Source organism: Crinia signifera, chromosome 1, assembly GCF_055691185.1.
Source record: "Crinia signifera chromosome 1, ASM5569118v1, whole genome shotgun sequence".
In the NCBI taxonomy this organism is placed as follows: domain Eukaryota; kingdom Metazoa; phylum Chordata; class Amphibia; order Anura; family Myobatrachidae; genus Crinia; species Crinia signifera.
Window position 1 is genome coordinate 232,902,355 of NC_139217.1, and position 26,406 is coordinate 232,928,760.

Consider the following 26,406-nt stretch of genomic DNA (forward strand, 5'->3'; position numbering starts at 1 on the left):
ATGTGACCTTAGACTAAGTGAATGGTTTTGATCCCTTCATATAATAGGTTTTATATACAATTTTTTGTTACTTAATGAAGGTCCATACACACTGAGCGGCTTTCCCCCTGCCCGGCACCAACGGAGGGGGTGTGGACGGTGTTGCATAGTGCAGCGCTATGCAAAGCCGTCTTGAAAGCCGCTCATCTGCTGTATAACCAGCAGATGAACGGCTTTCCCGGCGATGATGCGGGAGCACGCAGCAGCGCTCACTGCTCATCGCCGGCCCATACACACTGGGAGGCTTTGAGCTGAAAGCCTGCTCAAACCTGCTGTTTTGAGCGATTTACAGCTCAAAGTCGCCCAGTGTGTATGGGCCTTAAGGGAATCGATGCCCCAGCAGCAGTGATACAGATACTATATATAGCTCATGCTGTAGGCGTTTCCAGTACAATATGCCCTTTCTCTATACCACACCAGGTGTTCCCCAGGGGTCTCCCACCTGGCTGCTATCCTGGCCCTTCACTGCTTGGCTTCCAAGTTCGAGAAGTTTTGGGCAGACCAGTGAGGTGTGGTGGTATTCATAGGGCTGAGTTCACCACGTTACGATTGCCTGGTTAACTGCGTTTTGAGCATATATACTGTACTGGATACAATTTGACACATAGACCTGTAAATCTTTAAATAATTGAAAATGAAAAACAGTTGTAAATGAGAGCAAAAGTATGTATACCAGGGTTCAAAACTAAAGTTTTTTGTTTGGATAAATATTAGGTAAATTCCTATGGTATAATGCCCTCCTCCCTCCTGTTCTCACAGCACTCTTCTTGTATTTCAACTACAGCTCTCTTACTCACCTACAATCTATACCTGCATCTATTCTCATTCACTTCCTTATATCTCAGCTGTATTGGGTACTAAGAATTGTGCTTTAACCCCTTCAGTGGTGGGTTTTTTTTTGGGTGCGCTCCCCACTGGGTGAGTTTTTTTATGGGGAGCGCTCCCTTTAAAAAAAAAACCACCACTACCCCCCTGGGTCCGGGCAGCGCCGCTGAACTGTCAATCAGCGGCTGCCCGGACCTGCGCAACCCCCCACCGCATCGCTGTCCCCGGCAGCCGGCTTGTCATAAGCCGGCGCCGGGGACTTCTATTGAAAACCCGGAGGGGAGGAGGAGGCGACGCCGCAGAGGGGAGGGAGCCGGGCAGCGCAATGCTGCCTGAGATCAGAGTGAACTCAGCAGCGACTCCAAACAGTGGCAATCCCGAGAATTTTCCGGGCTTGCCAGACTGGGCACTGAGGCACAGCCCGGAAAATTCTCGGGATTGCCACTGAAGAGGTTAATTGTGTTATGTCTAGTTCTGTGTACCCTGTACTGTTCTTTTGTGTTCTATATGTACAGTACTGGCTGGTGCAATCACCATGTGGTGCCGCTGATTGGCTGCCTGGGTGCTGCACAGCTCAGTATTATGTTCCCCATGTCTGTGTCCCTCATTAGAGTACATCTAGTATATATATCAGTACTGTTACTGGCTGTGCAATCACCATGTGGCGCCGCTGAATGGCTGCCTGGGTACTGCACAGCTCGGTAAATATGTTTGTGTCCCCATGTTCGTGCCCCTTATCCGAATGCGTCTTGTGCATATCTGTATGTGTGATGTACATCTGTACTGCCATTGTTGCCTGTTCCTTGTACTGATAACCCTTTGTATTGCAGTATGTGAATTGTTATTTTTAATTTCTGTAAAGCGCCTTGAGTCCTGTTGGAGAAAGTGCGCTATATAAATAAAACTTACTATAATGGTTAAGTTTTTACCATCGCAAAATTCCTTGTAGTCTTCAACTATACACGACAGGGTCATAAACAGAGTCCCTTCTTGTGACAGTATTGCCACTCCAGATATAAAATCTATTTTTTGCGATGCAGGGGGTCAGAGTTAACCACAGATATAGGGGCCCTGTAGAGTTTTTTGTTATGTTAAGCCCTGTTACTGTAGGTGCAGTGTGTGAGCAAAGATAAGAGTCTCTCAATTTTTGATAGCAGATTGAGGGCATCAGTACCTTGGTGCTGCCTAAAGGCAAGACCACCACTGTAATAATAATACGGTACTTATGTAGTAGCCGGGCGCCCACTAAGAAAATAGCTTAGCGGGTGATTCTGCGTAAGAAAATAGCATCGCATGCGAACGCACCGCAAAATCGCCTGCGATTTTATAGGGTGTGATGCCATTGACTTTGCTATACATTTGTATGAGATGCAATTAGATTTAGGCACCCCCCCCCCACTATCCACGCCACCCCGAAGCATGGCGAGCGCAGCAGAACGTCATACCCCGCGTGGAGTTGATTTTATATAGTGTGGAGAGCAGACGCGGAATACATGTAAGGTAATCCGCGGGGCTCGCCACGCTTTAGGCTCTATATAAAATCATCTCTACGCCGACGTGGATAGTGGGGGTATGAAAAGGTCGGGAGGACGCATTCCTGCGCTCGCCACGCTTCGGGGTGGCGTGAATAGTGTGTGTGGGGGGGTGCCTAAATCTCACTGCATCTCATACAAATGTATAGCAAAGTCAATGGCATCGCACCCTATAAAATCGCATGCGATTTTGCGATGCAATCGCATCGCACCGCCCGAGGGTGGAATGCAGTGAATAAGAAAGTCGCATCACATGCTAATTGGGCATCCGGCTACTACATAAGTACCAATAATTATTATAGCTTAATGCTGATCACAGTAAATAGACACAATTAAGCGTCTCTCAGCTGCTATTGGCAGGCTGAGGACGCCAGTACCTTAGTGCTGCCTGCGGATAAGACCACCTCTTTAGGTATAATGTCCTCTTGCTTATCACTGTGAGTAGGCACTGAGATAGCAAGAGGAAGAAAAGGGGATTTGAGACCGCGCTCGCTAAAAGAGGTGTGCAACAGGTGTACTTAAAACATTTATTTTGAAAAATAGGTACATATAAATATAAAAATGCAATAAAAAGAGTGGGGGGTTCACAAGTAAAATAATGAGAGCAGGGATATTCACCCACAGTCCAGTCTTGGCAATGTCCTGTGTCCGTTCCCATATTACCTCCAGGTGATTGTCCTATAGAATGCCAATTGCAATATGGATAGGAGAGAACTGTTGGTCTCCAAACCAGGGAGCTCCCGATGTTGGGGGGTGCTCTACCCGGTGGGCTTGATGTTGTTGCCACTTTGTTTCCTTGATAGGAGTGATGTTGATCTCCTGACCAGGGAGCTCCTGATGGTAGGTGGTGCTCTACCTGGTGGGCCTGACTGAGATAGCAAGGTGTCTCTCAATTGCTAGTTGCAGACTGAGGACGTTAATGTCTTATCACCTCCGGGCACTCAGCTGCTAGTCACAGACTGAGAGCACTATTGCCCTTACTTTCGCCTCCGGGCGCTGAATGCGGGGTCCGGTGAAGCTTGGGATCACTGTGGCGGTCGGGAGGTGACAGTGCTTGGGGGTTCCTAGGCGGATATGCTGCTGCTGGGGTGTCCGTTTAGACACTTGTTTTACTGTGGACGGCTTGCTCAGTATGCGCCATCTTGATTGAGGGCAGTTTGTCCTTGCCATTGTGTTAGATTGAGACCAATTATAAGTATGGTGGACTGATTGACATATCTTTAGACCAATGAATAGGGAGTAGAAATAATGACAACAGGAGGCTGGTTTTTAGCTGATTACAAGCGATACTCTGTTGCTGGTTATTTGAGACCATTTATTATTTTTGACTAAAGACATTGTAACTTGATATTAATATTGTGAGTTTTATTGGCTGCTGCCCATAGCTTTATGCTCAGATCGAATAGTTACTGGTAGTTAATAAGGTATCTGTTATAGAATATACAATTAGTATGTATGTGATGGCAAATCTCTAACGGTTTTGCCAGTATTGACAATTAATCTTAGTGCGGTGCGAATTGAGGGGTGCTGTAGGCAAAAAAGATATGATGATGGTATGTGTGTAGAGGGAAGAGTAAAAAGGGGGGGGGAGGAGCAGATGCTTCAGCATAAATCCCTAAGCCACTGTTCATCCGTCAATAATATGATGTTTTTTGCTTTCTGTGTGAATCCTACCACACTCTTGAAGTCTGCATCGCCCACTGAGGTCTCTCTCTCAGCTCTTGGATCCAGCACGACCATTTGGTATTCATACCCTTATAAAAGATCTTCAATAAGGTTTATTTCAACCTAATACTTCTCAATAGTAGCCCAATCATCACCTTTGAATCAGATGTCTAGCTTCAGCCTGAAGAATGAACTACAACAAAATGAAGGACAGACAATCTTTCTTTCCTACTAATGTTAGTGAAACCATTTTAGACTCAAATTGGACGGTTGATCTAACCAAATTGAAATATACCCTACAACGTCAAACTAGGGTTAACTGGGACTTCACAAGCCTAGAAAATTACTGTCGACAGAAGAACACACCAAGAGGCCTTAGACCCAAGACCTTCCCTGCCTTCGAACTCTACACCGAAAATCTAAAATAAAAGTGGTAAAAAGTTTGCTCAAATGTTCCCAGGAACAAAAAAGACCTTGAAGAATTTGAGAAGACCACCATAGAGCGAAAGAAGAATACATTTTTTTTTCAATTATATTTTTATTAGGGGTCAACAACGGTCACCTACAGAAACAGTATCAAGGTGGCCAGTCTTGTTAAAGCACATAGTCAGCAAGCCAAGAAGTGTAAATTTTATCGAGACCAAACAGACTTTCAAACAGGGACTTCTCCAGATGGGAATCTCGGACACCAAATTGATACCCACTGAGGGGCAGGGAAGGGGAGAATCATCTGAATTACAGATAATTCATTTATCACAACATGTTCTAACAGAGATACAAGAACACGTGCTATAGAAAGGTTTGACATTCTGCCCTACCACCACTTTTGATCGTTTCCAGTGGGAAACTGATCTCCAACTATTTAGTCGCAAGTTACTACTCACTAAATTCTACTTCAGAAAGAAAGAAGACTCCACTTACGCCACATGGACCAATCAAGAACAGGAAGCTATCAGGGCACTGGAGGAACTCTATGATAACTTGGTACTCACGAAATCAAAGAAAAGACCCACGTCTAAAAACCGATCCACATTTTTCCACCCTCTAACATATGTCCCGAAGTTAAAGTCTTCACTAACTTAGTCTCACGAGACTAGGATAAGCTCTACAAAAAGAAGAAATGCACACAATATAGGAGCAACATCAGTAAGGAACAAAACAAAGCCATACGAGAAATCAAACAGTGGGACAATGTGATAATGAAACCCTTTGATAAAGGGGGGGGGGGGGTAACATCGTTCTATAGCCAACCACATTATATTTGAAGGAGGCAAATAGACAATTGGAAGACACATCATGCTATGCTATGACTGACTCAAGCTTGACAAAGCTGAGTTAGTCAGTGAAACTCTAGCGTTGGCATGAAATCCTTTTTTGAAATGTTTGTTAGCCTGATGTAATAATGTGATGTTAGTGTAATATTGTACCACAAGATTGCCCAGATACTAGGCAGAATTATAGCACCTAGGGAGAGACAGGCAGTAGTACAAATCAGGTGTAAATAACCAGGTGCAATTGTATCTTAGGAGAAACAGGGGAAGATATAAACCCTGCTACAAAATATGTACATTAAAGTACTATAGAGATATCCCCCTGAGTGCTGCACAGGTGATCCCCCTGATTGTCGTATAAAAACATCTGATAATCAGAGGAGGTCCTGTTCTGACTGATATATGAAACACACAAATATAATGCAACGTACTCAATAAACCAGTAGGTGGCAGTAAAAGACTGTCATAATGAATGGTAAAAATTTAAATGCAGCTTAATTGATGAACCAGTAGATGGCATCAAGAGACCACTGCATAAGTGATATAAATTGATTTGTATCAACAGGACACAGGGATAACATTTAAAACCTTACAGCACACTAGACCTTTGCATTATCTCGCGGTCAGTGTATATCACACTGTACCACATAAAAAACAATTTACATACAAGGGGATTACTAGATTGAGACACATCATCACTGTCTACAACTTAACAAGCATCTTTCAAAACGGATCTTTGTGTAATTTTAATACACCAAATTTCTTTCTTTGAGCACATTGTGTACATGTTTGTATGTCTATATTTTTAACCTCTATCTTTCACTGCAACCAAGGTTCCCATACAGTAATTTGGGAAATATTAATAAATCATTAAAGGTTATATTTTATTACTCTTTAATTATCAGTGCATTCCTCATAAAAGCAGCCCTCTTTTCTCTCCTGTTCTAAAACAAAAAAAAAATTTTTATATTCCTGCAAGAAGTGTTAACAACACTCGTGCACACACTAACTCCTGGGTATGTTCAATTTCCTCACGAGTGTCTACTTATGGATGGATGAGCAGTGGCTTTTTTTGCCTACAGCACCCCTCAATTAGCACAACTCATTACAGCACTAAGATTAATCGACAATACAGGCAAACAATTGTTGAGATTTGCCATCACATATATCACTTCTTTTATATATAAAATTACATTTCCAAAACACCTACTCCAATTGCAGTTCATTCAGCTTATTATCTGCACATTAACAGTTTACAAGAAAATCTACGTCTTTTGACCTATATATTTGCGCCTTATGATCCTCTTTCACAGTGCTAACAAATTCCATACTATTTGTATATTCTATAACCGATACCTAATTAACTACCAGTAACTTTTTGAGACGAGCATAAAGCTATGGACAGCAGCCAATATAACTTGCAATATAAATTAACATGAAGTTACAATGTCTTCAGTCAAAAATAATAAATTGTCTCAAATAACCAGCAACTGTGTATTGCTTGCAATCAGCTAAAAACCAGCCTTCGGTCGTCATTATTTCTACTCCCTTTTCCTTGGTCTAAAGATATGTCAATCAATCCACCATACTGATGATTGGTCTCAATCTAACACAAGAGCAAGGGCAAACTGCCCTCAATCAAGATGGCGCATACTGAGAAAGCCATCCACTGCGAAACACGTGTCTAAATGGACACCCCAGCATCAGTGTATCCACCTAGGAACCCCCAAGCACTGTCACCTCCAGACCGCCACAGTGATCCCAAGCTTCACTGGACCCGCATTCAGCGCACGGAGGTGAAAGTAAGGTAACAGTGCTCTCAGCCTGCAAATAGCAGCTGAGCAACCTCTCCAGATCCTGCAACAAGCGCCCAGAGGCGACAGTAAGAGCAATAGTGCTCTCAGTCCTTGACTAGCAGCTGAGCGCCTGGAGGTGATGATAGAACATTAGAGTCCTCAGTCTGCAACTAGCAGCTGAGATGCCTTGCCTATCTCAGTGCCTACTCACCGTGATCAGCAAGATGACATTATACCTAAAGAGGTGGTCTTGCCCGCAGGCAGCACTAAGGTAAGGGCGTCCCCAACTTGCCAAAGAGCAGCTGGAAGACGCTCCACTATATTCACTCACTGGGATTAGCATTAAGCCATAATATCCATTTCTAAGGGCAGTATTCAATGAAAAAAATTCTCTGTGCATGGCGAGAGATTTTTTCTCTCGCCATGCACTCTCCCTGTTCTGGAGCCTCCTGCTCCCACTATTCAATGTATTTAAGACTCGCCGCCACTCGTGGCGAGTCTTAACCCCTGCAGCGGACGAGCGTCCGCGGCAGGGAGCTTTTTCAGGGAGCCGGGGGACGGAAGCAGCCAGAGAGATTAAAGTCTCCCTGGCTGCTCCAGAGGAATGTGGAGGGGAGGAGGGCTCCCCGGGACCCAGGCAGCACAGGCTGCCCCCCCCCCCCCCCTATAGCCAGCAGGGAACCCAGTATTCCCTGCACCCGATCGTGCATGTTAACGATCGGGTGCAGTGAATATATGAATATCTAATGAGCGGCTCGAGCGCTCCGGCCCCCTGCTGGCTGCACTGTGTAAAATTAAATATATATTCATGTGCTATAATATAAGCACATGAATAAAAATAACATGCCACTTCACAGAAAAAAAAACCTGATTTTTTTACACCAAAATTTAAAAAAAAAACCTTTTAGTTTAAAAGTTCACATTCCAGCTCTCCATCAAAAGATGGAGAATTTCTACACAGAGAGAGACGGCGAAAATCACTTAGAAAGACGGCGAATATTTCACATTGAATAGGGTGGTTCACTTTTGGAGAGCAAAATGCTCCGTCCAAGGCGAAAAAAGCAAAAATTCTCCATAAAACACGTAGAATTTTTCTCATTGAATACTGCCCTAAGAAGGTGGTCTTGCCCACAGGCAGCACTAAGGTACTGGCGTCCTCAGCCGGCCAATAGCAGCTGAGAGACGCTCCATTGTGTCTATTTACTGTGATCAGCATTAAGCTATAATAATAATTACAGTTGTCGCCTTGCCTTTAGGCAGCACCAAGGTACTGATGCCCTCAATCTGCTATCAAAAATTGAGAGACTCTTTATCTATGCTCACACACTGCACCTAACAGGGCTTAACATAACAAAAAACTCCACCGGGGCCCCTATATCTGCTGTTAACTTTGACCTCCTGCATTGCAAAAAGTAGATTTTATATCTGAAGAGGCAAAACTGTTACAAGGAGGGACTCTGTAGTTTTCAAAAAAGGAACTTTGCTCATGACCCTGCCGTGTATAGTTTAAGACTACAAGGACTTTAGTGATGGTAAAAACGTAACCATACTACCATAGGAACTGACCTAATATTCATCCTAACAAAGAACGTTAATTTTGAACCCTGGTATACATACTTTTGCTCTCATTTACAACTGTTTTTCATTTTCAATTATTTAAAGATTTACAGGTCTATATGTCGGATTGTATCCAGTACAGTATATACCTTGTATGCTCAAAATGCAGTTAACCAGGCGATCATAACATGGTGAACTCAGCCCTATGAATACCACCACACCTCACTGGTCTGCCCAAAACTTCTCGAACTTGGAAGCCAAGCAGTGAAGGGCCAGGATAGCAGCCAGGTGGGAGACCCCTGTGGAACACCTGGTGTGGTATAGAGAAAGGGAATGTTGTACCAAAAAATTGCACTGGAAACGCCTACTGCATAAGCTATATATAAATAATATTTGTATCACTGCTGCTGGGGCATCGATTCCCTTAGTAACTAACAAAAAATTGTATATAAAACTTCTATTATATGAAGGGATTAAAACAATTCACTTCGCCTCAGGTCACATTGTAGAAAACATCAATGCTGACATAGACGTCATGCGATGAATGGAAATGAAAGCGTGATGAACACAGGAGGCCATTGATCCAATCACACTACATCTTTTCCTTATATATTTCTCTTAAGTTCGTTTTTCATGTTTTTTTTTCATTTGTTCTCGTCACCTTATTTTAGAAGATCTCATTAAAAGTTATGTTATAATAATTATATGACCTATTAAGAGTGCGTCCAAAAGCTTTTTCTTTCTTCCGTTTGCTTCTTTGCGAACAAACCACTACATTCAGTCATAGTTACTGAACTTTGGGCGCAAATTGGTTCTTTTCAATAATCATAGATGTTTTTGGCTGTCTCTGTGGATCGCACCACGCTCTTGAAGTCATTATTTGGATACCTCCAGTCTTCTGACTTCAAGCCTGATTTTTAACATATGATAAGATTTGTTGCCTGAATTAGATTAGTAATACTATATATATATATATATATATATATATATATATATATATATATATATATATATATATATATATATAGTAAATTTAGGTATTAAACAAGTAAAAGTGAAAAAAAAAACACAATTGTATTTAATATACACAACACAATCAATATTTTATATTATACTGGGGAAGGGTGTAAGTTATAGAGGGCAAAATATTTCTAAGATTACATTTTTGTGCCCAGAATTTGATTGCACTTCAGTAATTGTGTGCCAAACCGTTGGATTACTTTTCTGGGTAAAGCAGTTCTATGATGAATCCTGAAATTGTGTCCACTTTTCCTGTGCTCGATCGCTGAACCATTATCTGCTCTAGTGCATGCAGGGAGATCACTGCATACTCTGCAACCACCTTTAAAATGTCACTGTCAGATGTTTCTTAATATAGCAACTAATGAGGCCTACACACGTAGTGATCTGACTAGAGTTCACTAGATCGCTTGGAAAATAAACAAATTGCCCTGTGTGTAGGGCCCATAGATCGCCTGTGTGCAGATCACGGTCACAATCGCTACATGTGTAGGCCCCTCATTATAGTGAAATGCTACTTGAGTTCTAACTATTCATACAAGAATACATGATAGTCTTCTTTCCATTCACTAAATAGGAGGTGTCATGTGTTTTTTACCTTTGCTGTGTTTCATTCTCCATCCCTTTTCTATACAGTGTTACACTATAAAAGGACTAGAGCTCACACGAGTTACTGTCATTAACTCTCAGCTTAAGGTGGTCTATGACACTTTTGTACAACCAGATAACAAGATTGTGGACTACAACACCAGGTGAATTTGAGAGCATAATTGTGTGATTGTCCTTGATTTAGCATTGTTCCTTTTTTTAATGTGTGCATTTCCCTGCAGTGTATTCTGAAGCTAGGTATGTAAAACAAGACATTTTCTCCCTCAGCACACTGAGTAATGTTAGTAACCAATCTTGAACACTACATGATAATAGAATTCAGAGTTATTGGTTACATATACCTGCGCAGGTGTATGCTATTCCCCCAAGCCGCGTCAAGGCTTCTCTGTATATTGGGGGTCCCTAGCGCTATATCTAGGTGCAGGGTGCGGCACCCCAAAAACTATCATAAGCTGGGAAGCCCAGTGCGGCATGCCAGTGAGATACTAAGTGTTAATAATTAGTGATAAGAAGCCGAAGCTATATATAAAGAGAGAGAGAGATAAATGAAATGTAATTAAAATAGGAGAGAGATAGTTAGTGAGGGAAAAGTGTTAATGTAAGGGCATGCCGCACTAAAGCCACCCAGCCCATCCAGTCCAGGAGCACCGCACCCCACACCACCGTTACCCTAAATTGGGTCTATGATTAATTAGCAAGGAGCCACATGATAATGGCTCCTTACTTGATATATCCAAACTAAGGGCTACCTACCTTGGAGCAACCCCAGACTACTCCATGTGGCATATCACGGCCCACATCTCCTCCTAATATGGGCTCCCTTCTGTCTCTAACAACATACACACAGATAGTGGTAGATGCTCAATTAGTTCAGTAATATTACCCAGGTGCATGAGGGAGGGGTTAAATACTGAGTAAGTAAACAAGACATTTTCTCCCTAAGCACACTGGGTAATATTAGTAACCAATCTTGAACACTACATGATAATAGAATTCAGAGATATTGGTTACATATACCTGCGCAGGTGTATGCTATGCCCCCAAGCCACGTCAAGGCTTCTCTGTATATTGGGGGTCCCTAGCGCTATATCTAGGTGCAGGGTGCGGCACCCCAAAAACTATCATAAGCTGGGAAGCCCAGCGCGGCATGCCAGTGATATACTAAGTGTTAATAATATATGATAAGAAGCCGAAGCTATATATAAAGAGAGAGATAAATGAAATGTAATTAAAATAGGATAGAGATAGTGTTAGTGAGGGAAAAGTGTTAATATAATGTAAGGGCATGCCGCACTAAAGCCACCCAGCCCATCCAGTCGGTCTACTATTCGCAATGGCTGCGAATGGATGTTTTATATAAATATCCTTTTGCATGCCACTAAGACATCCCACATCTTTCAATGGTCGCCGGCCGAAGGTGCATGCAGGACCGAAGGTGCATGCATATGTAAGGTTGCTCTGACCGGACTGACCTTAACAAGGTCCATTGTGTAAAGTTATCAAAGTGTGGCTAATTATATTATTCACTACTATTACTGGGCTATATTAATATATATCTCACTGGCTTCCTAGCTCATGATAGTTTTTGGGGTGCCACACCCTGCACCTAGATATAGCGCTAGGGACCCCCAACATACAGAGAAGCCTTGACGCGGATTGGGGGCATAGCATACACCTGCGAAATTATATGTAACCAATATCTCTGAATTCTATTATCATGTAGTGTTCAAGATTGGTTACTAACATTACTCAGTGTGCTGAGGGAAAAAAATTTATTGTTTTACTTACCCAGTATTAACCCCTCCCTCATGCACCTGGGTAATGTTACTGAACTAATTGAGCATCTACCACTATCTGTATGTATTCTGAAGCTAGATGATTGTTGCCACAAAGCTCCAATGTGTGTTAATTCTGTTTAGCACTGCAAATCAGAATTTACCACAAATGATACTGGTACAGTACATGTGCAGCAATTAAAGGTTTTTGTTTTGAACACACGCCTCAGAACTTTAACCTTAATCCGTATCAACTGTAATCATATTATTTATCATGATTGTGGGGTGTTTTTTTTTTTTTAATAAACATGATCAAAGATAAGTCTGAAACACTTGTTTATATGATTCTTTAACACCATTATTTACTATATTTTTGGTATGGTAGTGAAGTGCGTAATATGCTTTGTGCATATGAGTCAGGCCCAGATATAAGATTTTCATTTTCTGTGATACGGCCCATAACCTTAAAGGGCCAATTAGTTTAAAAGCAAACATCCGGTTTGTTTTGCCTTCATTATTGTAGCTTTAAATCTAGTGGCTAATTTGCGAAAAATGTGCAAGTGCCTTCCAAATGGAGTCCTTAGATAGTGATTTTCAACCTTTCTACCTTGCAGCACACTAAATAAGATTTTAAAATTGCCAAGGCACACCATGAGATCCCCACAGGACAAAAAAAAAACCTATTGGCCCCCATATAAAAAACAATCACACTGGTCCCCACAGGTAACAAAAATAAAATACATTGGCCCTTTACATGAAAAGAAGAGACCAGTAAATAACAGTTGAACTGGTGGTGGTTGTAAACTGGTTTGGGCATCTCTAGATCAGGGGGCACATTGAGAACAGCTCAATGGCACACTAGTGTGCCACGGCACAGGGGTTGAAAAACACTGCCTTAGATCACTGGGAAATCACAAGTGTTAGGTTAAATATTAGTATGCATATAAAATAAAAATATCCCCTAAAGATAAGGTCTAAAAGCTACTCTTTAGGTGTTTGATGAAATCAAATATTGTGTTTGGTATTCCACTACCAAATTACTATGGATAGACCCCTATTGAGGGTTTATATGAGCTAAATCCTGTTGCTATTTTTGTTTGGAATTTATTTTATAACCTTTCTCTTAGGTTTTCTGGTGTGACTGAAGAGGATCTGCAAAACACTAGTATTACTCTTCGTGATGTTCAGGCTGTCTTACTCTGTATGTTCAGCTGTGATACCATATTAATAGGACATAGCTTGGAAAGTGACCTTTATGCATTAAAGGTAATGTGCCATTTTTTGTACAATATGTAAAGATTCTTTTTACAGGCTTTTCACCAATAAAACACATACGTTTATTTAAGCACACTCGTACATGTATGAAAGCAATAAGTATAAGAAAAGTATAGATCCTATTTACCATAAAGGGTAATGGTAAATCGGTGTAAGTGCTCTGTTACAGAATGTGTTTAAAAAAAAAAACCTGTAACCTTCATAGTGCTCCAACATTGCTGCCTGATCTGGTACACTTAGGAATGGGATGAAAAATACATGGACTTGACTGTTTTTGGTAGAACCCTATTCTGAGTGCAATCACCCCATTTTGTGTCATCTCTTCAAAGAGTAGACTATTCCACCCAGGGTAATCTAGGCAGTGCTCCCAACATGGCTGCCTCACCTGGTACCCTGTGAGGGTGGAATACAAAACCTGTGGAAGTTATTAACCAAAATGCCTGCACCAATCTTGCATTATGCGAACGGTGTTCAAGATTTTCTTTTTAGGTTTGTGATTTGCCTACTGCTGTATTACTTACGTCTTCTATTATGTGCATTGTTTTTGTCTGTATCCTGTTGGAGAAAGCACACTATATAAATAAAATATTAATAATAACAATTCCAAATGCTGTCAAACATTGTATAGAATGCCTACCCCAGTGGCAAACGCAGGATTTTCAGAAGGGGGTTTCCAGAGGGGCGGAGCAAAGCACGGAGATGAACACTTAGGTGACCCAGTATATGCCGATAAGTATTATATATATACCAAATGTATATAAATAATAATAATAATAAAAAAAATATATATATATATATATATATATATATATATATATATATATATATATATATATATATATATATATATATATATATACATACATACATACATACATACATACATACATACATACATACATACATACAGGGGCGTCAACAGCAGTGTAGACCCCTGGGCATAGCAATGTATTGGGGCACCTACCAATCCTCCAGTGGTAGGGGTGGGGGAAGCTTTGATGTCCCCGGGTGGTAGGTGGTATTATATCAACCGCTCAGCATGTAGGGCCTGGATCAGTAATTTCCACTAATTACCCCTTTACTGCACAGATGGTGGGAGATGGGGTGGGAGAAGGGGGCATTGGGCTGAATGAAGGGGCCCTGATACATAACTTCCAGGGTGGTAGAGGATGTTTAATATGCAGAGGAGGGATGTATAGTGGAGTAGGCTTATTCATAATTTCCTGGTGGGTGGACAGCTTGCTTGACTGCAAATATCTCCAGTTCCCAGATATAGATTTCTAAGATTTTGGAATTAAAAACTAGAGAATCCCACCTACCAAATGGTATTTGGGACTAGGGGATGAGAGTTCAGGAGGCAGAGCAATCTGCCAACGAGTATATAAAACTACATATCAGGTGTGTGGAGCTGGAGCAGTAACCAGCTGCTGGAAGGCTGATATCTCTGGTTCTCGGCAAAGTAGAGACAAGCTCCTAGTATCCCTCAAAGGGGGAGAGTCCCAGCTTTTGGAATATACCCTCAGAAAAACTCTAAGTCAGACAGAACCTGAAATATCTGACTGGGAAGAGCAATTAACAGGCTTGGATGGGGTCCACTGCTTTGACGTCAGATATCTCCGGTTCCCAAGGGCCGATTTTTTTTAATTCTTGTACCCATGGAAAGAGGGGACCCTCAGCTTTCAGCCTAGGGCCCTTAGACTCCTAGGGGGGTTTCTGGGTACTCAAACCCCCCCCCCCCCCTGCGTACGCTACTGCACCCAGGAAGAAACTAGTGAAAATATCATTGTCCTTTTCCCAATTCACATCATTACAACCAGTATGATTTATGTTGATTATTATCAGAATTTTGTCCATTCACATCAGTCCCAGCCCCAGTGGAGCTTACAATATCTATATTCCCTACCACGTGTACACGCACACAGACATTCTGGGGTTAATTTTGTTGAAAGCCAATTAACCAAGTACTACATTTTTGGATTAAATGAGGAAATTAGAGTACCCAGAGGACACTCACACAAGCACAGGGAGTATATACAGGGAGTATATACAAACTCCTCACAGCTAGGGCCATGGTGGAAATCTAACCCATAACCTCAGTGCTGTGAGGCAGTAACGCTAACCATTACAATGGTTGTCAATCCTTCCATTTGTCTGTGCAGCTGTTGATGCAAAGGCTCGACAGATTACGCAGCTAGACGCCACTTCCAATATCATGCCTAGCCAGTTGGGTTGCATTTTTGTCCTCAGTACAGGCAGCTAATGTCTCATGGCCCTCTGATGTTGATGTCATCTTTGTGTGGTATGACACAATGATCCGGCCCTCCGTTCCACCAAGGAAGTTGTATTCAAAGGTTTATTACCCATCCCGTTCACCATGACAATGGGTACCTGATAGTGCAGACTTCGTAAACTGAATGATTCAGAATCCCTTCTACAGAAATACCTGCTCTTAAGTGGTGTGGTATAGGGTTCCGACAGTCGGGATCCCGGGAGTCATTAGCTCGATGTCGGGATACCGATTCTCCGTACTTAGACAGCATGGTGACCGCAACAAAGCCCCTTGCGGGCTCTCTTCGCTCGCCACGCTGCAGGCACGGTGGCTCTCTATGCTTGCCACCTATTCTATTCCGCCTCTATGGGGGTTGTAGACCCGCACGAGGGAGAATAACTGGTGGCCGTCGGGAACCCATCTGTCTGTTTTAACAGTCGGGATCCTGACGTCGGGTAAATGACTGTCAGGATCCCGACTGTCAGACCCCGTCCAGCACTCCTCTTAAGGGGGAGTCTAGTATGTTTTGCTTTTCATTCTGTTTCTCACTTCCTTTCACTTCTGGGGCTCCAGGTTCTGAGGTTGGGAGCCTCCAGTGCAGCATATTGACTGCAATTTAACGGCATGGAAAGGAACCATGACCGGCTCCAAGGTATGGTCAGAGCAGGTGCTGTCGGAGTCATTTGCTATCTTCTGGCCTCCAGGATCTTAATTTAAGTTCTTTGTCTCATGATGGGTTTCTGTGTCCGCTTCTTCCTGATTTAGGAACCAGACTATTGATGGTACCCATTATCTTTTTGCAAGGCACTTGACTGGTACCTGAGTATTCCCGGGTTACACAGGGAATTTCTTCATGCTATCATTCTGTCGTTCAGGGTAGAATTAGACATAAATGTTCACATTGGAATCGGTCACCAGTGCTGGTATTGTCACTGGGTTGGTCCACAGCTGCAGGTGTTTTCACGCGCTGGGTTATCAGATTGTGCGAATTTGTCGCGCCAAGCACAAGTGGCCAGATCGATGAGCGTGGCTACATCTGTATGACCCTTAGTGTTTTTATCAGGATATGTTCTCCAATGTTAATGTTTGTTGTACTGTATACTGCTGCGCTGTGCATTTACAGTTAGTTTAAAAGGAAAAAAAGGAAAGTAACTTCAGTTACTTGATATTGTATCCTATGACTTTTCTCATTGCATGAATTGTAACATAAAACAAGTAATGGGACGTACACACAGAGCAATGTGTGCCAGTGGTGCTAGATAGTTCAGCACACAGCGATGCACCAGGGATGTGGGCTGAGCGATCTGGCATGACCAATCTTCTCCGGTGAGAACACGTAGTATAAATCTAGATAGACGATAGCAACGAGCATCACTGTGTCCCCTACACACAGAGCAATTTTGGGTAGATTTCTAAGCAATCTGACTAGATCGCTTAGAAAATTACCCAAATCACTGTGTAGGCCCCATTAGGAAAACAGTAAGGTGTAATCCTTGGGGTGTAATTCATTTAGAATGTGGCTATAGTTGTTAAGTTGACGAAACGTTCCTGGTGGTCTTATTGATAGCTGAATTCCCAATGGAGTCTTCTGGATCTGGCTGTATCATGAGAATGACTTCGGGTGCATCCTGTTTTACTTCTGGTCATAATTGTGGCTAACCACTAACCCAGTGGTCAGTGAACTCTGTCCTCATTACACCACACAGTGCATGTTTTGCTGGTAACACAGCAGGTGCACAGGTGTACTAATTACTCGGACACATTTTATAAGGTACGCAGGTGGAGTTAATTATTTCACTTGTGATTCTGTGAGGAGACCTGCAAAACATGCACTATGTGGGGTAATGAGGACCGAGTTCCCTGACCACTGCACTAACCCCTATCCCTTCCCTTAAGGTAGAGATGGGAAACCTTTGACCTTCCAGCATGTCCCGGTACAGTTTTGCAAATTGCACATGCGAACACTTGCAAGGCATACTGGGATGTGCAGTTCAAAAATAGCCGGAGGGCCAACGGTTCCCCCTTCCCTGCCTTAGGGTCTAATTCCCCCTAATTCTAAACCTCTGTTGCTGGCCCATGCAGAATGTTGGCATTTTACCATTTTTTTGTCCATGCATACAGTACTAATAGGATTCTTTCCTTTGCTCCTAAATAATTTTCAGGCTAATTGAATACCCTCCTTAATGTAAATACATCTATATAATAATCGTTCATTTTCTCTTTTCAGCTAATTCATCCAACCGTGGTTGATACAGCTGTCGTCTTCCCACACCGCTTGGGACTGCCATACAAGCGTGCTCTTCGTTCATTAATGGCTGACCACCTTAAAAGGATTATTCAAGATAGTGGTAAGCATTAATCTATTATCAATATTTATTTGAGCTTTAAATCTGTGCAAAATGTTATTCATAATTTGTAATGCGAGTGGTACCATTTGATTCCATATAACTGTTATAACCCTAGATAAGTTTTTCACACAGCTAATTTTAATAGGTATGTCATAGCTGCCAACTTTGGTCTCATTTCACTAACTGACTTGACTGGCTTGTCAACACATTTGATCCCCATGCCTGAATCGGCAGGAAACAACTTTGGTACTTCTTTACTTTCACGGCGCCAGAGCCACCGAGCCCGCAGCGTGGGCGAGCGAAGCGAGCCCCGCTAGGGGACTCTGACGCGCGGCGCCATGCTGGCGCCGTGAAAGTACAGAAGTACCACAACTTTAAATCGCTTCCAAGCAATTGATTACTTTCATAGAAGCAGGATATGGATGCTTCCCTGTCAGATCATCTTAGACAATTTCCCTGTAATGCAGCTTTAAGTGTATGTTATGTTCCATTCCTAATATGTGACTTTCTTCCAGGAGGACTTTGCACAGATTTTATTGCCTTCTCCTGTCTTATTGAATGGGTGTGGCATAGGGTTCCAACAGTCGGGATCCAGACAGTCATTATCCCATTATCCCAACATCGGGATCCCGACTGGCCGGACCAGAAAAAGGAGGATGGGGAAAAAGGTGAAAGATAAGGAGGAGAGACAGAATAGGGTCAGAGAGAGATCAAGAGAGACTGGGGACTGAAAGTGAGAGAATATAAAGGGTTTGATTCAATAAGATGCGCTCTGAAAAGCATTGGTAGCTATTCTAATCAGAATCTAATCCGACTAGTGTATTTCGGCTTGAACCCTCCGGGGATGTGAGCAGAAATCCAGCAAAAGTAGGGTGGCGATGCTGTTCTAAGCCCTAATGCGGCATAAATAGCATCGCCGCGGCGCACTTAACTTGAAAAATCTGATACTCGTGACTACACACCCTCGAGTACAAGCATTCTCCAATTTAGCGTGCTGACTAAAATAGCCCCCCACTCCCCAATGCTATTCACTGCGTACCATAATGAGACAACCTCAAAGAGACTAGGGGCAGAGAGATGGAGTGGGAGTGTGAGAGAGGGTTGAAAGGACAGGGGGAGAGAGAAGTGAAACAGAGGGGGGCAGGAGGTGAGAAGAAATGTGGAGGAGCCAGTGAGGGTAAGGGAGAGAGAGAGAGAGGAAATGAGTGGACACAGAAAGAGAGGAGGGGGGTAGGGGTTTGCAATGGCTGAGACCGGCATCATCTTTTAACTTCTAATCCCATCCCCACCAGGTACATTATGTACCGTGCAATGTCCCCCTCCAGTGCAAGCAGTGCTTTGTACCTGGTCCTGCAGCAGTGGTGGCCGGTGTCCTCCTCAGTGCTGGGTCTCCTGCACATCGGCGCAAGGTCTCTGATCCTCACACATGTCTGTGCCGGGTCTTTGGTCCTCCTGCATGTCGGGCAGGGTTTCAGTTTCTTTTCTGTTATTCCGTCGTGGCCTAGATCCTGCCGTCCCGCCCGGCAGCATCAGAATGGGGTAGGAGAGTGCTGGATCAGCTGGTCCACCTCTATCTACACTGCGTGACCACTGCCGCTGACCGGAGGTTGAGGGGGAGGGTGGGGGTTTCCACAGGGCAGACGCACCGCTGCAGCCTCAGCCCTTGCGGCACACCTTTTTAATGTAAAAAAATCCCCACTATTCTGATGGGTGCAGGGGATAGCGTGCTTGGCCTCTGGCCCCCCAAGTGGCCGGGCCCCATAGCAGTTACGTCACTGACCAAAAGGGGAAGTACAAATACAGGGCAGCATAGCTTATACCACTTTTACACCAAAATCCCGGATCCGACCCGGTATTTGGAACACTGTCCCAATCCAGGTCGTATCCTGGATTTCCCCCGTTTACACTGCGGTGCCGACCCAAAAAATTCCTGGGCCGGCACAGTTTACACTGCACACTGGTGCAGGGGGTGGCAGTTGGACATGACCAAGCGCCGGGACTGCCTAACGATGCAACGGGACCGCTGATCGTCATGCTGGGGGCAAGCCCAGAACCAAGGTAAGCTGCTGGACTGCCCCCAGCCTCTGTGCATGCCTATTCCCCGTCCGCGAGGTGAATGGATGCCGCACCATGCATGTCCTGTCTGCTGACTACACATGTGATGTGATGACCTTCTGCAGTAATTTGCTGGGGTCCTGTAATAATTTTTATTGTCTGAGCAAAATAGTTTGAGGACCTCTGCACTAGACCAACTTTCCATCCAACTAGTTGGTTGAATGGAATAAAAATCAGGTACTGGATGAGACCAAATGTAATTTGTAAATCAGTAATATTCTCCCCAAATCTGGAAACTGACGATAACTGTCGTTCAGACATGGTTCTGTAGAATATGAATCTGTTTGATTTAAATAATTTGACTAAATGTTTTTCTCCATTTTCCTGGGTTTGTGAGCAAAATGCTGATTGTCATTTCCTTACATTATGGCCTTCTTTGGAAGTGAAAGGATATTTTTGTATTTAAATATTGATTTCTGCATTTTAAGGTCGCATGATGTACACTTTGACCTTGAATATCTAAAAAAAACTGACTCCGGCAATGGCACAGAGTCAGTATAGAAAGGACTCCTTAATACAGTATGATGTTGACCATGCGATTTTTATTGAACTCCGCAGAGGCCAGAACCATAAAATCTTGGCTATATTTACTTGAGATATTGACACTGGCTGATTTTGACTATACTAGAACACTTTTGACTGTATATAGTCTCAATTGGCTTGCCTACAGTCTTTTTTTTTTTTTTTCTTGTGGTACCATTCCCATGGGGGCAAGCATTGTCCTATAGTGTACTTATTGAAAACTCTATATTGGTCTTATTTAGTTCTGAGAAATTCTTAAAACTGAATTATTGTGCAAATTACACTTATGAATGTTAACTCTTATGTAAATTGCACTATTTAGTGATTATTTTAAATCTTCTGCATAATTTCACTGTTATTTATTAGCAGTAATTTCATATTTAAAGTTTAATCAATAATATTGCCAATCTAGCCCTTTTCTCTTCTCTTCCTGCTAGTGGAAGGACATGACTCAAGTGAAGATGCCTGCTCTTGCATGGAACTGATGATTTGGCGTATAAAGGAAGATGCTAAGGTGAAACGGTGACATGCAAATATATCAAAGAATCAAGAAAACTGCCAACAAACTTACAAGTGAAAATAAAAATTTTCACTTGTTATCGTTATTTGCTTCCTACTTGACTCTTCAAAGAAATGGAGGCATCAGACCAGGATAGAACACATTTTTGAAGATTACTGCAATATTAAGCTGCTGTTTTGGAAGTATAGGAAATTATTTTGGTATACTGTATATCTTGTTTTTTTGTCCTTTTTTTTCCCCCCCATTTGAAAGTGGCAAAGTAACGGATTAAAATAATGCAGAAATATGTATACCACTTTTTTCCTTGCAGGCTCTTCCTGAGTGTATAATGTGTCATTTTAACTAATGCTCGTGTAATTGTTTGCAGAAATGTAATCAGTCTACAAAACTGTAACACAAATGTGTTCTGAAAGTTAACTACTCAGTGTAATTTTGAAATATGCAGCTTTAACAAAAGTGAGTCAGGAAGAAGTTGACTATTGCCTCTTGCAAGGCTCATGAGGGAACATTCTACCATACACCTTCCAGTACATTATATATAATACAGAGAAGCTACAAGGGTTTGTATTTGTAAACTACAGAATTCCTTTATTTTAAATATCAAATTTCTTTGTTTCCATTTAGGTTTCCTTTAATACAGTTTATTAGGATGATATTCCCCTCTTAGCTAATGTTGCCCAGATCCATAAATATTTGCTTTTTACTTAATATCCTCCCCTCATTGCCTCATAAATTTTACCGCTATACATTTTGTTTGGCATGAAAGGTGTGTATATATAAACAAATGTTGCACATAGACTAAAAATTAAGGCAAGCTTGGGCAGGACTGGAACCTCCTATGGAGTAGAAGGGCAGCAAAAGAAGTTCTGCAAAGTATCACAAAATGAGTGATAATGGGTCTTGTGATTCTTTTTTTTTTTTTACAAAAAGCCATTTGGGCTATATGTATATTCCTTTTGCTTTATGTATTTGTCCTTCAAGTTAAGGTACTTACATTTTTCAAGAGCATGTGACATGCATTTGTACAAGGTTTTTTTTTTTTTTTTTTATTTAATGTTCTTAAATGTGTATTTTGTCACTTTGATAGTCAACCTTATGCAAAATGGCACATACTGTAACTGAAAGGAACTACATTATGGCTCTAGCAGCAGGAAGGATGGCCCTCTTTTCCCTGCCTGTCCATATACTCCATGAAGGAAAATCCCCACAACAGGCCACACTTCAAACTATTCATTTTTTATTTTTTTTGTGGGTTTTTGTCATTGTTATTGTACATCATTTTATTTGAAATAGTTAAAAAAAAATGTTAATTTGACAGGCCTTTTATTGTACTGTGGGTATATTGCACATGCTTGCAATATGTGTACCAGTCATTTTGTCTGAAAAGCCTATTACCAGACATGTAGCAAAAAAAAAAAAACCTTCTCTGAGATGTATTTAACAAAAAAAAAAAAAAATTAAATCTAAATTCTGCATGTATTATCCTACAGTAGTATGCAAACATTTGGACACTCCTGGTCAAATAGTATATTTGCTGAAACTGTTGACTTGATTATTTCAACCATCTTTTAAATAAACAGTTACTGTTTTGTTTTTTGAGTAAAAAACAAAACAACAAATGGGCATATTCTAGGTCTGCTTTCTCAGCTAGTGCTTTAGACAAAAATGTACTTTCCTGAAGTATAATGCTCTTCTTCCATGCAGAACTCTGCAAACTTTTGGTTGTATTGCATGACCTGTATGTCTGAGATTGAGGCCCATCCAAACCCTTAAGCTTTGAGTTTGGAAGTACTTTATGGCTGATTTTGAGCTATGATTTGAATTATTTGGAAACGCCTACAACTTCTTAGCTTTTAGCTGGCTGTGGGAAGATTTCCTGTGCCACACAACTTTTTGCCAAAACAGATTTAACCAACATGTGTAATGGTTAAAATAAATACATTTTAAGTGTTTAAAAAATATGTATTAGATGATGCCTGTTTGTGATTCGGAGAAGCCTTAAGTAGTTTCTATCGGACATGCTTCCACTTTTGTGTAAGCACTGTACTGTGGGCAATGACTGCAATCATTCTCCTAAACATCCATTTCTTAGTGATAATTGGAATTTCCACATCAGAAGCATTTAGATACTTTTTTTTTTTTAACCCACGTTGTTTTTTTAACAGTTTATTATTTTTTAGTTTTCACACAAGCTTATCCCATAGTTGTTGTGAACAGCGATAAAGATCCTTAGTTTACATGGGTCACTCGGATTATTAGTCCAACTTGGGAAATATATTGGGGAGTCAGATGGATCAATATCAATAAAGGATAACTAGTGGATGATTTCACTGAAGTCAGTGAAAAATGGCAATTTGATTAGGGGTGCCTAAAGCAACTATATAGTAATGCCTCTATTCCTCTTCTCACAACCTACCATAGTATCACACACTTATTTTTATTGGGTCTAAATACATTCATCATCCCTGGAAAAAAATGTATAGTTAAGAGTTTAAGTACAACGTTTTATAAGAACTCGATGGCACATAGCTTCCTATACACATTCCAAATTAATCCCATGCATCTCTCATCATTACTGATCTGCTTTAACACTAAACCAAGCACAACTGGTGTCTCATACTAAGCACAAGTCTTACAAAGGTGGAACTTTAGCAGGCAGCATTTAATAAGTGCTTATGTGTCAATTTTATGATTTACCTTTTGAATGCAAACTTTCAGCTCTCAATACTTGTCATTTATTCCTCCATATAATGTGTTAATGCAGCAAGTATTAAACAACATTTCACAGCAATAGAACATTTACTTTCAACAGTTTAGAAAGTGTGACCTTTTTATTGTACAAAGAATATGTAACTTGTTTTGTATATATCTTTTTTTTTAAATAAAATTGTAAAATAACTTTTTTTAAATTATAAATTGGACAAGCTGTTGAATTGTGTTGTGTACATAAAGCAAAAGCCACAAAATGATTCAGTTTGATGTACAGTACTTGTGTTATAGAGTACCATTTGTATTAAACCCATGATAGTAACATGTGCATTTAGCAATCTAGTGTAGTCTGATGTATCCTTTTGGTTACAGTGTATAGAAGTAACATATTCTGTAGAAATAAAAACCAGCATATATTGGACACTAGAACAACTAGGTGTTCTGCTTGCACTCTATGAAGTGGTTTGTATCATTGATAAGAGCCACTTGTATATTGGAGAAATCTGGTTCTGGCCGTGTACATTTTACTAATTTCAATTATCCAGTACTGACAATACCCCTTTCAAACCAACCCTGGACTAGTTCTGGTGTGAAAGGGTCCAGGGTCAAAATCCAGGGACTGATGCACCGGGATATCATCCCTTCTAGCTACCAGGGTTGGTCCAGGGACATTCCAGGGTTACTGGCTGCTATGAAATGTGCAGGGACATGTTCTTCCATCCTATGCTGCATCTGCTTATTGGCTATGCAAGAAAACTTCCTGTTGTAGATTTCCAGAGATGCTTAGAGGCATCACACAGCGTGCAGGAAGACACTGCAAGCTCTATGGCACAACAGACCCCAGCAATGCTATTTAACCCCTGAAAGCCTGCAATGTCTGCATTGCAAGACACTGCAAGCTCTGTAGCACAACCGACCCCAAATACATAATGCTCCCCCATAGCGCTACATACATAATGCCTATAATAGCGATGCTTATGCATGATGCCCACAGTAGCACAGATGTCACATAATGCCCAGAGCAGCATCCCTTACGCATAATGCCTAGAGTAGTGATGCTTACTTATAATGCCCAGAATAGTGACGTTTACGCTTAATGGCCAGACTAGCAACGCCTATGCATTGAGTTGTAGATACTGGTAAGGCATGATCGTGTTAAGCATCCAAGCATCTACAATTCCATAGCAAAGGGCTATGGCATGTCCCAGCTCAGGGGAATACAAGGGGTAACACCATACACAGATCGGGACGTCACCTATTTTCCCATATAATGAATAGAATTACGTATCTGCAGGAACAAAGTATTTGTGGGTATGTCAAGACAAACAGTGCACTAGGTATTACACTGTCCATTTGATCTGCGAAAAGGGTATGATGACTGGTTGATTGTCACATTTTAGTGTTAATAAAATTAGGTGGTTATTACTTGAGCAATCTTCCTGGGCTTACTAAACAACATCTAGAGCCTCCCTCTCACTGTCTGTATCCACCTGTTGCAAACTCTTCTCACTGCATCTTGGGTAGGTAATTTGCTGCTACCACTACCATGCTCATTTGACCAAGGCCCATACAAAAGCACCTAGAACAGTATACTTCTGGGTGCATATAGTCATACTGCTTACAGCACTTCTTGGTTGGCGTCTTCTAATTCCCACTGGTCTATCCATATGAACTGGTCTGCAATAGGTAGTTGGCAGAAGGCTTAAGCTTAATGACATGGCTCAATGCAGAATGAAATAGCATCCGGTACAATACCGGTAATCAATACAAGTAGAGGTTTTTTTGCTCAAAATATGTATCTTTAGAAAGGCCATTAATTCTCCACAGCATAGAAGGTTAGACAGACATTTAAATGTATCAGATAAGAGGACATGCACATCTGAGCAGTCTGTTTTTATTTAGTTTCCAACACCACGTGAGGTAAAACTGTTGCAGATGGTACTTTCAGTATCCATCCATGATACTTTGGCATGATCTGTTGTTGTAGCAAGCAGATCCTGAATACAAGTCTTGACCACTGTTTATGGGGCATCAAGCCCTCCAACCATATGTACCTTAGCTGACTGGTCTGTTATTTGCATAGGAATGCTGCAACTTGGCCATTCCTCAGATTCTTTGCACAGGGTAGTGCAAGGTAGCACTCACTGCACTTGCCTACACTGTGGGGCCCAGACACCACTGTCTCCTGTCCATGGTCTGTATACACAACCTCATAGTGGATTCCAGTAGCTGTCTGCACAAGTTATCCATGCAATGTATTGTACGCAATCCTGGTGCCCGAGAGCCTGGAGCTCCCCAGCAGGCATTTGGAGGAGTATCGCATGTGAGGAGGCTTGTGATACCTTGCATAGGTGTATGGCCACCTTTAGGAAGGCTACATATCTGAATGCTTTTGAATTCAGATTACCTTAAACCTGTCTGGATTAGACTACTCCAGGATGCTGCATGCCCACTGCTCCCCAGTCCTCGTCTCCCCGACCGGCAAGTGTGCTGCTGGCTGTGTTTGCTATAGAATAAACAGTCCCCAGGAATTCTATGTTAAAACACTTAAAAGAGGTG

General features: G+C 41.8%; 1 protein-coding gene across 1 annotated transcript in view; it reads left to right on the forward strand.

The window, feature by feature from the left end:
- Nucleotides 1-24,015, forward strand: part of REXO1 (RNA exonuclease 1 homolog) — a 90,038-nt gene extending 66,023 nt beyond the window's left edge. Inside the window, exons 13-16 of the mRNA XM_083179430.1 lie at nt 10,342-10,457; nt 13,217-13,355; nt 17,861-17,981; nt 21,056-24,015. Of these exons, the coding sequence (XP_083035556.1) occupies nt 10,342-10,457; nt 13,217-13,355; nt 17,861-17,981; nt 21,056-21,144 (465 nt within the window). The 3' untranslated portion in view covers nt 21,145-24,015. The remainder of the gene's footprint in view (nt 1-10,341; nt 10,458-13,216; nt 13,356-17,860; nt 17,982-21,055) is intronic.
- The last annotated feature ends 2,391 nt before the right edge of the window (nt 24,016-26,406 follow it).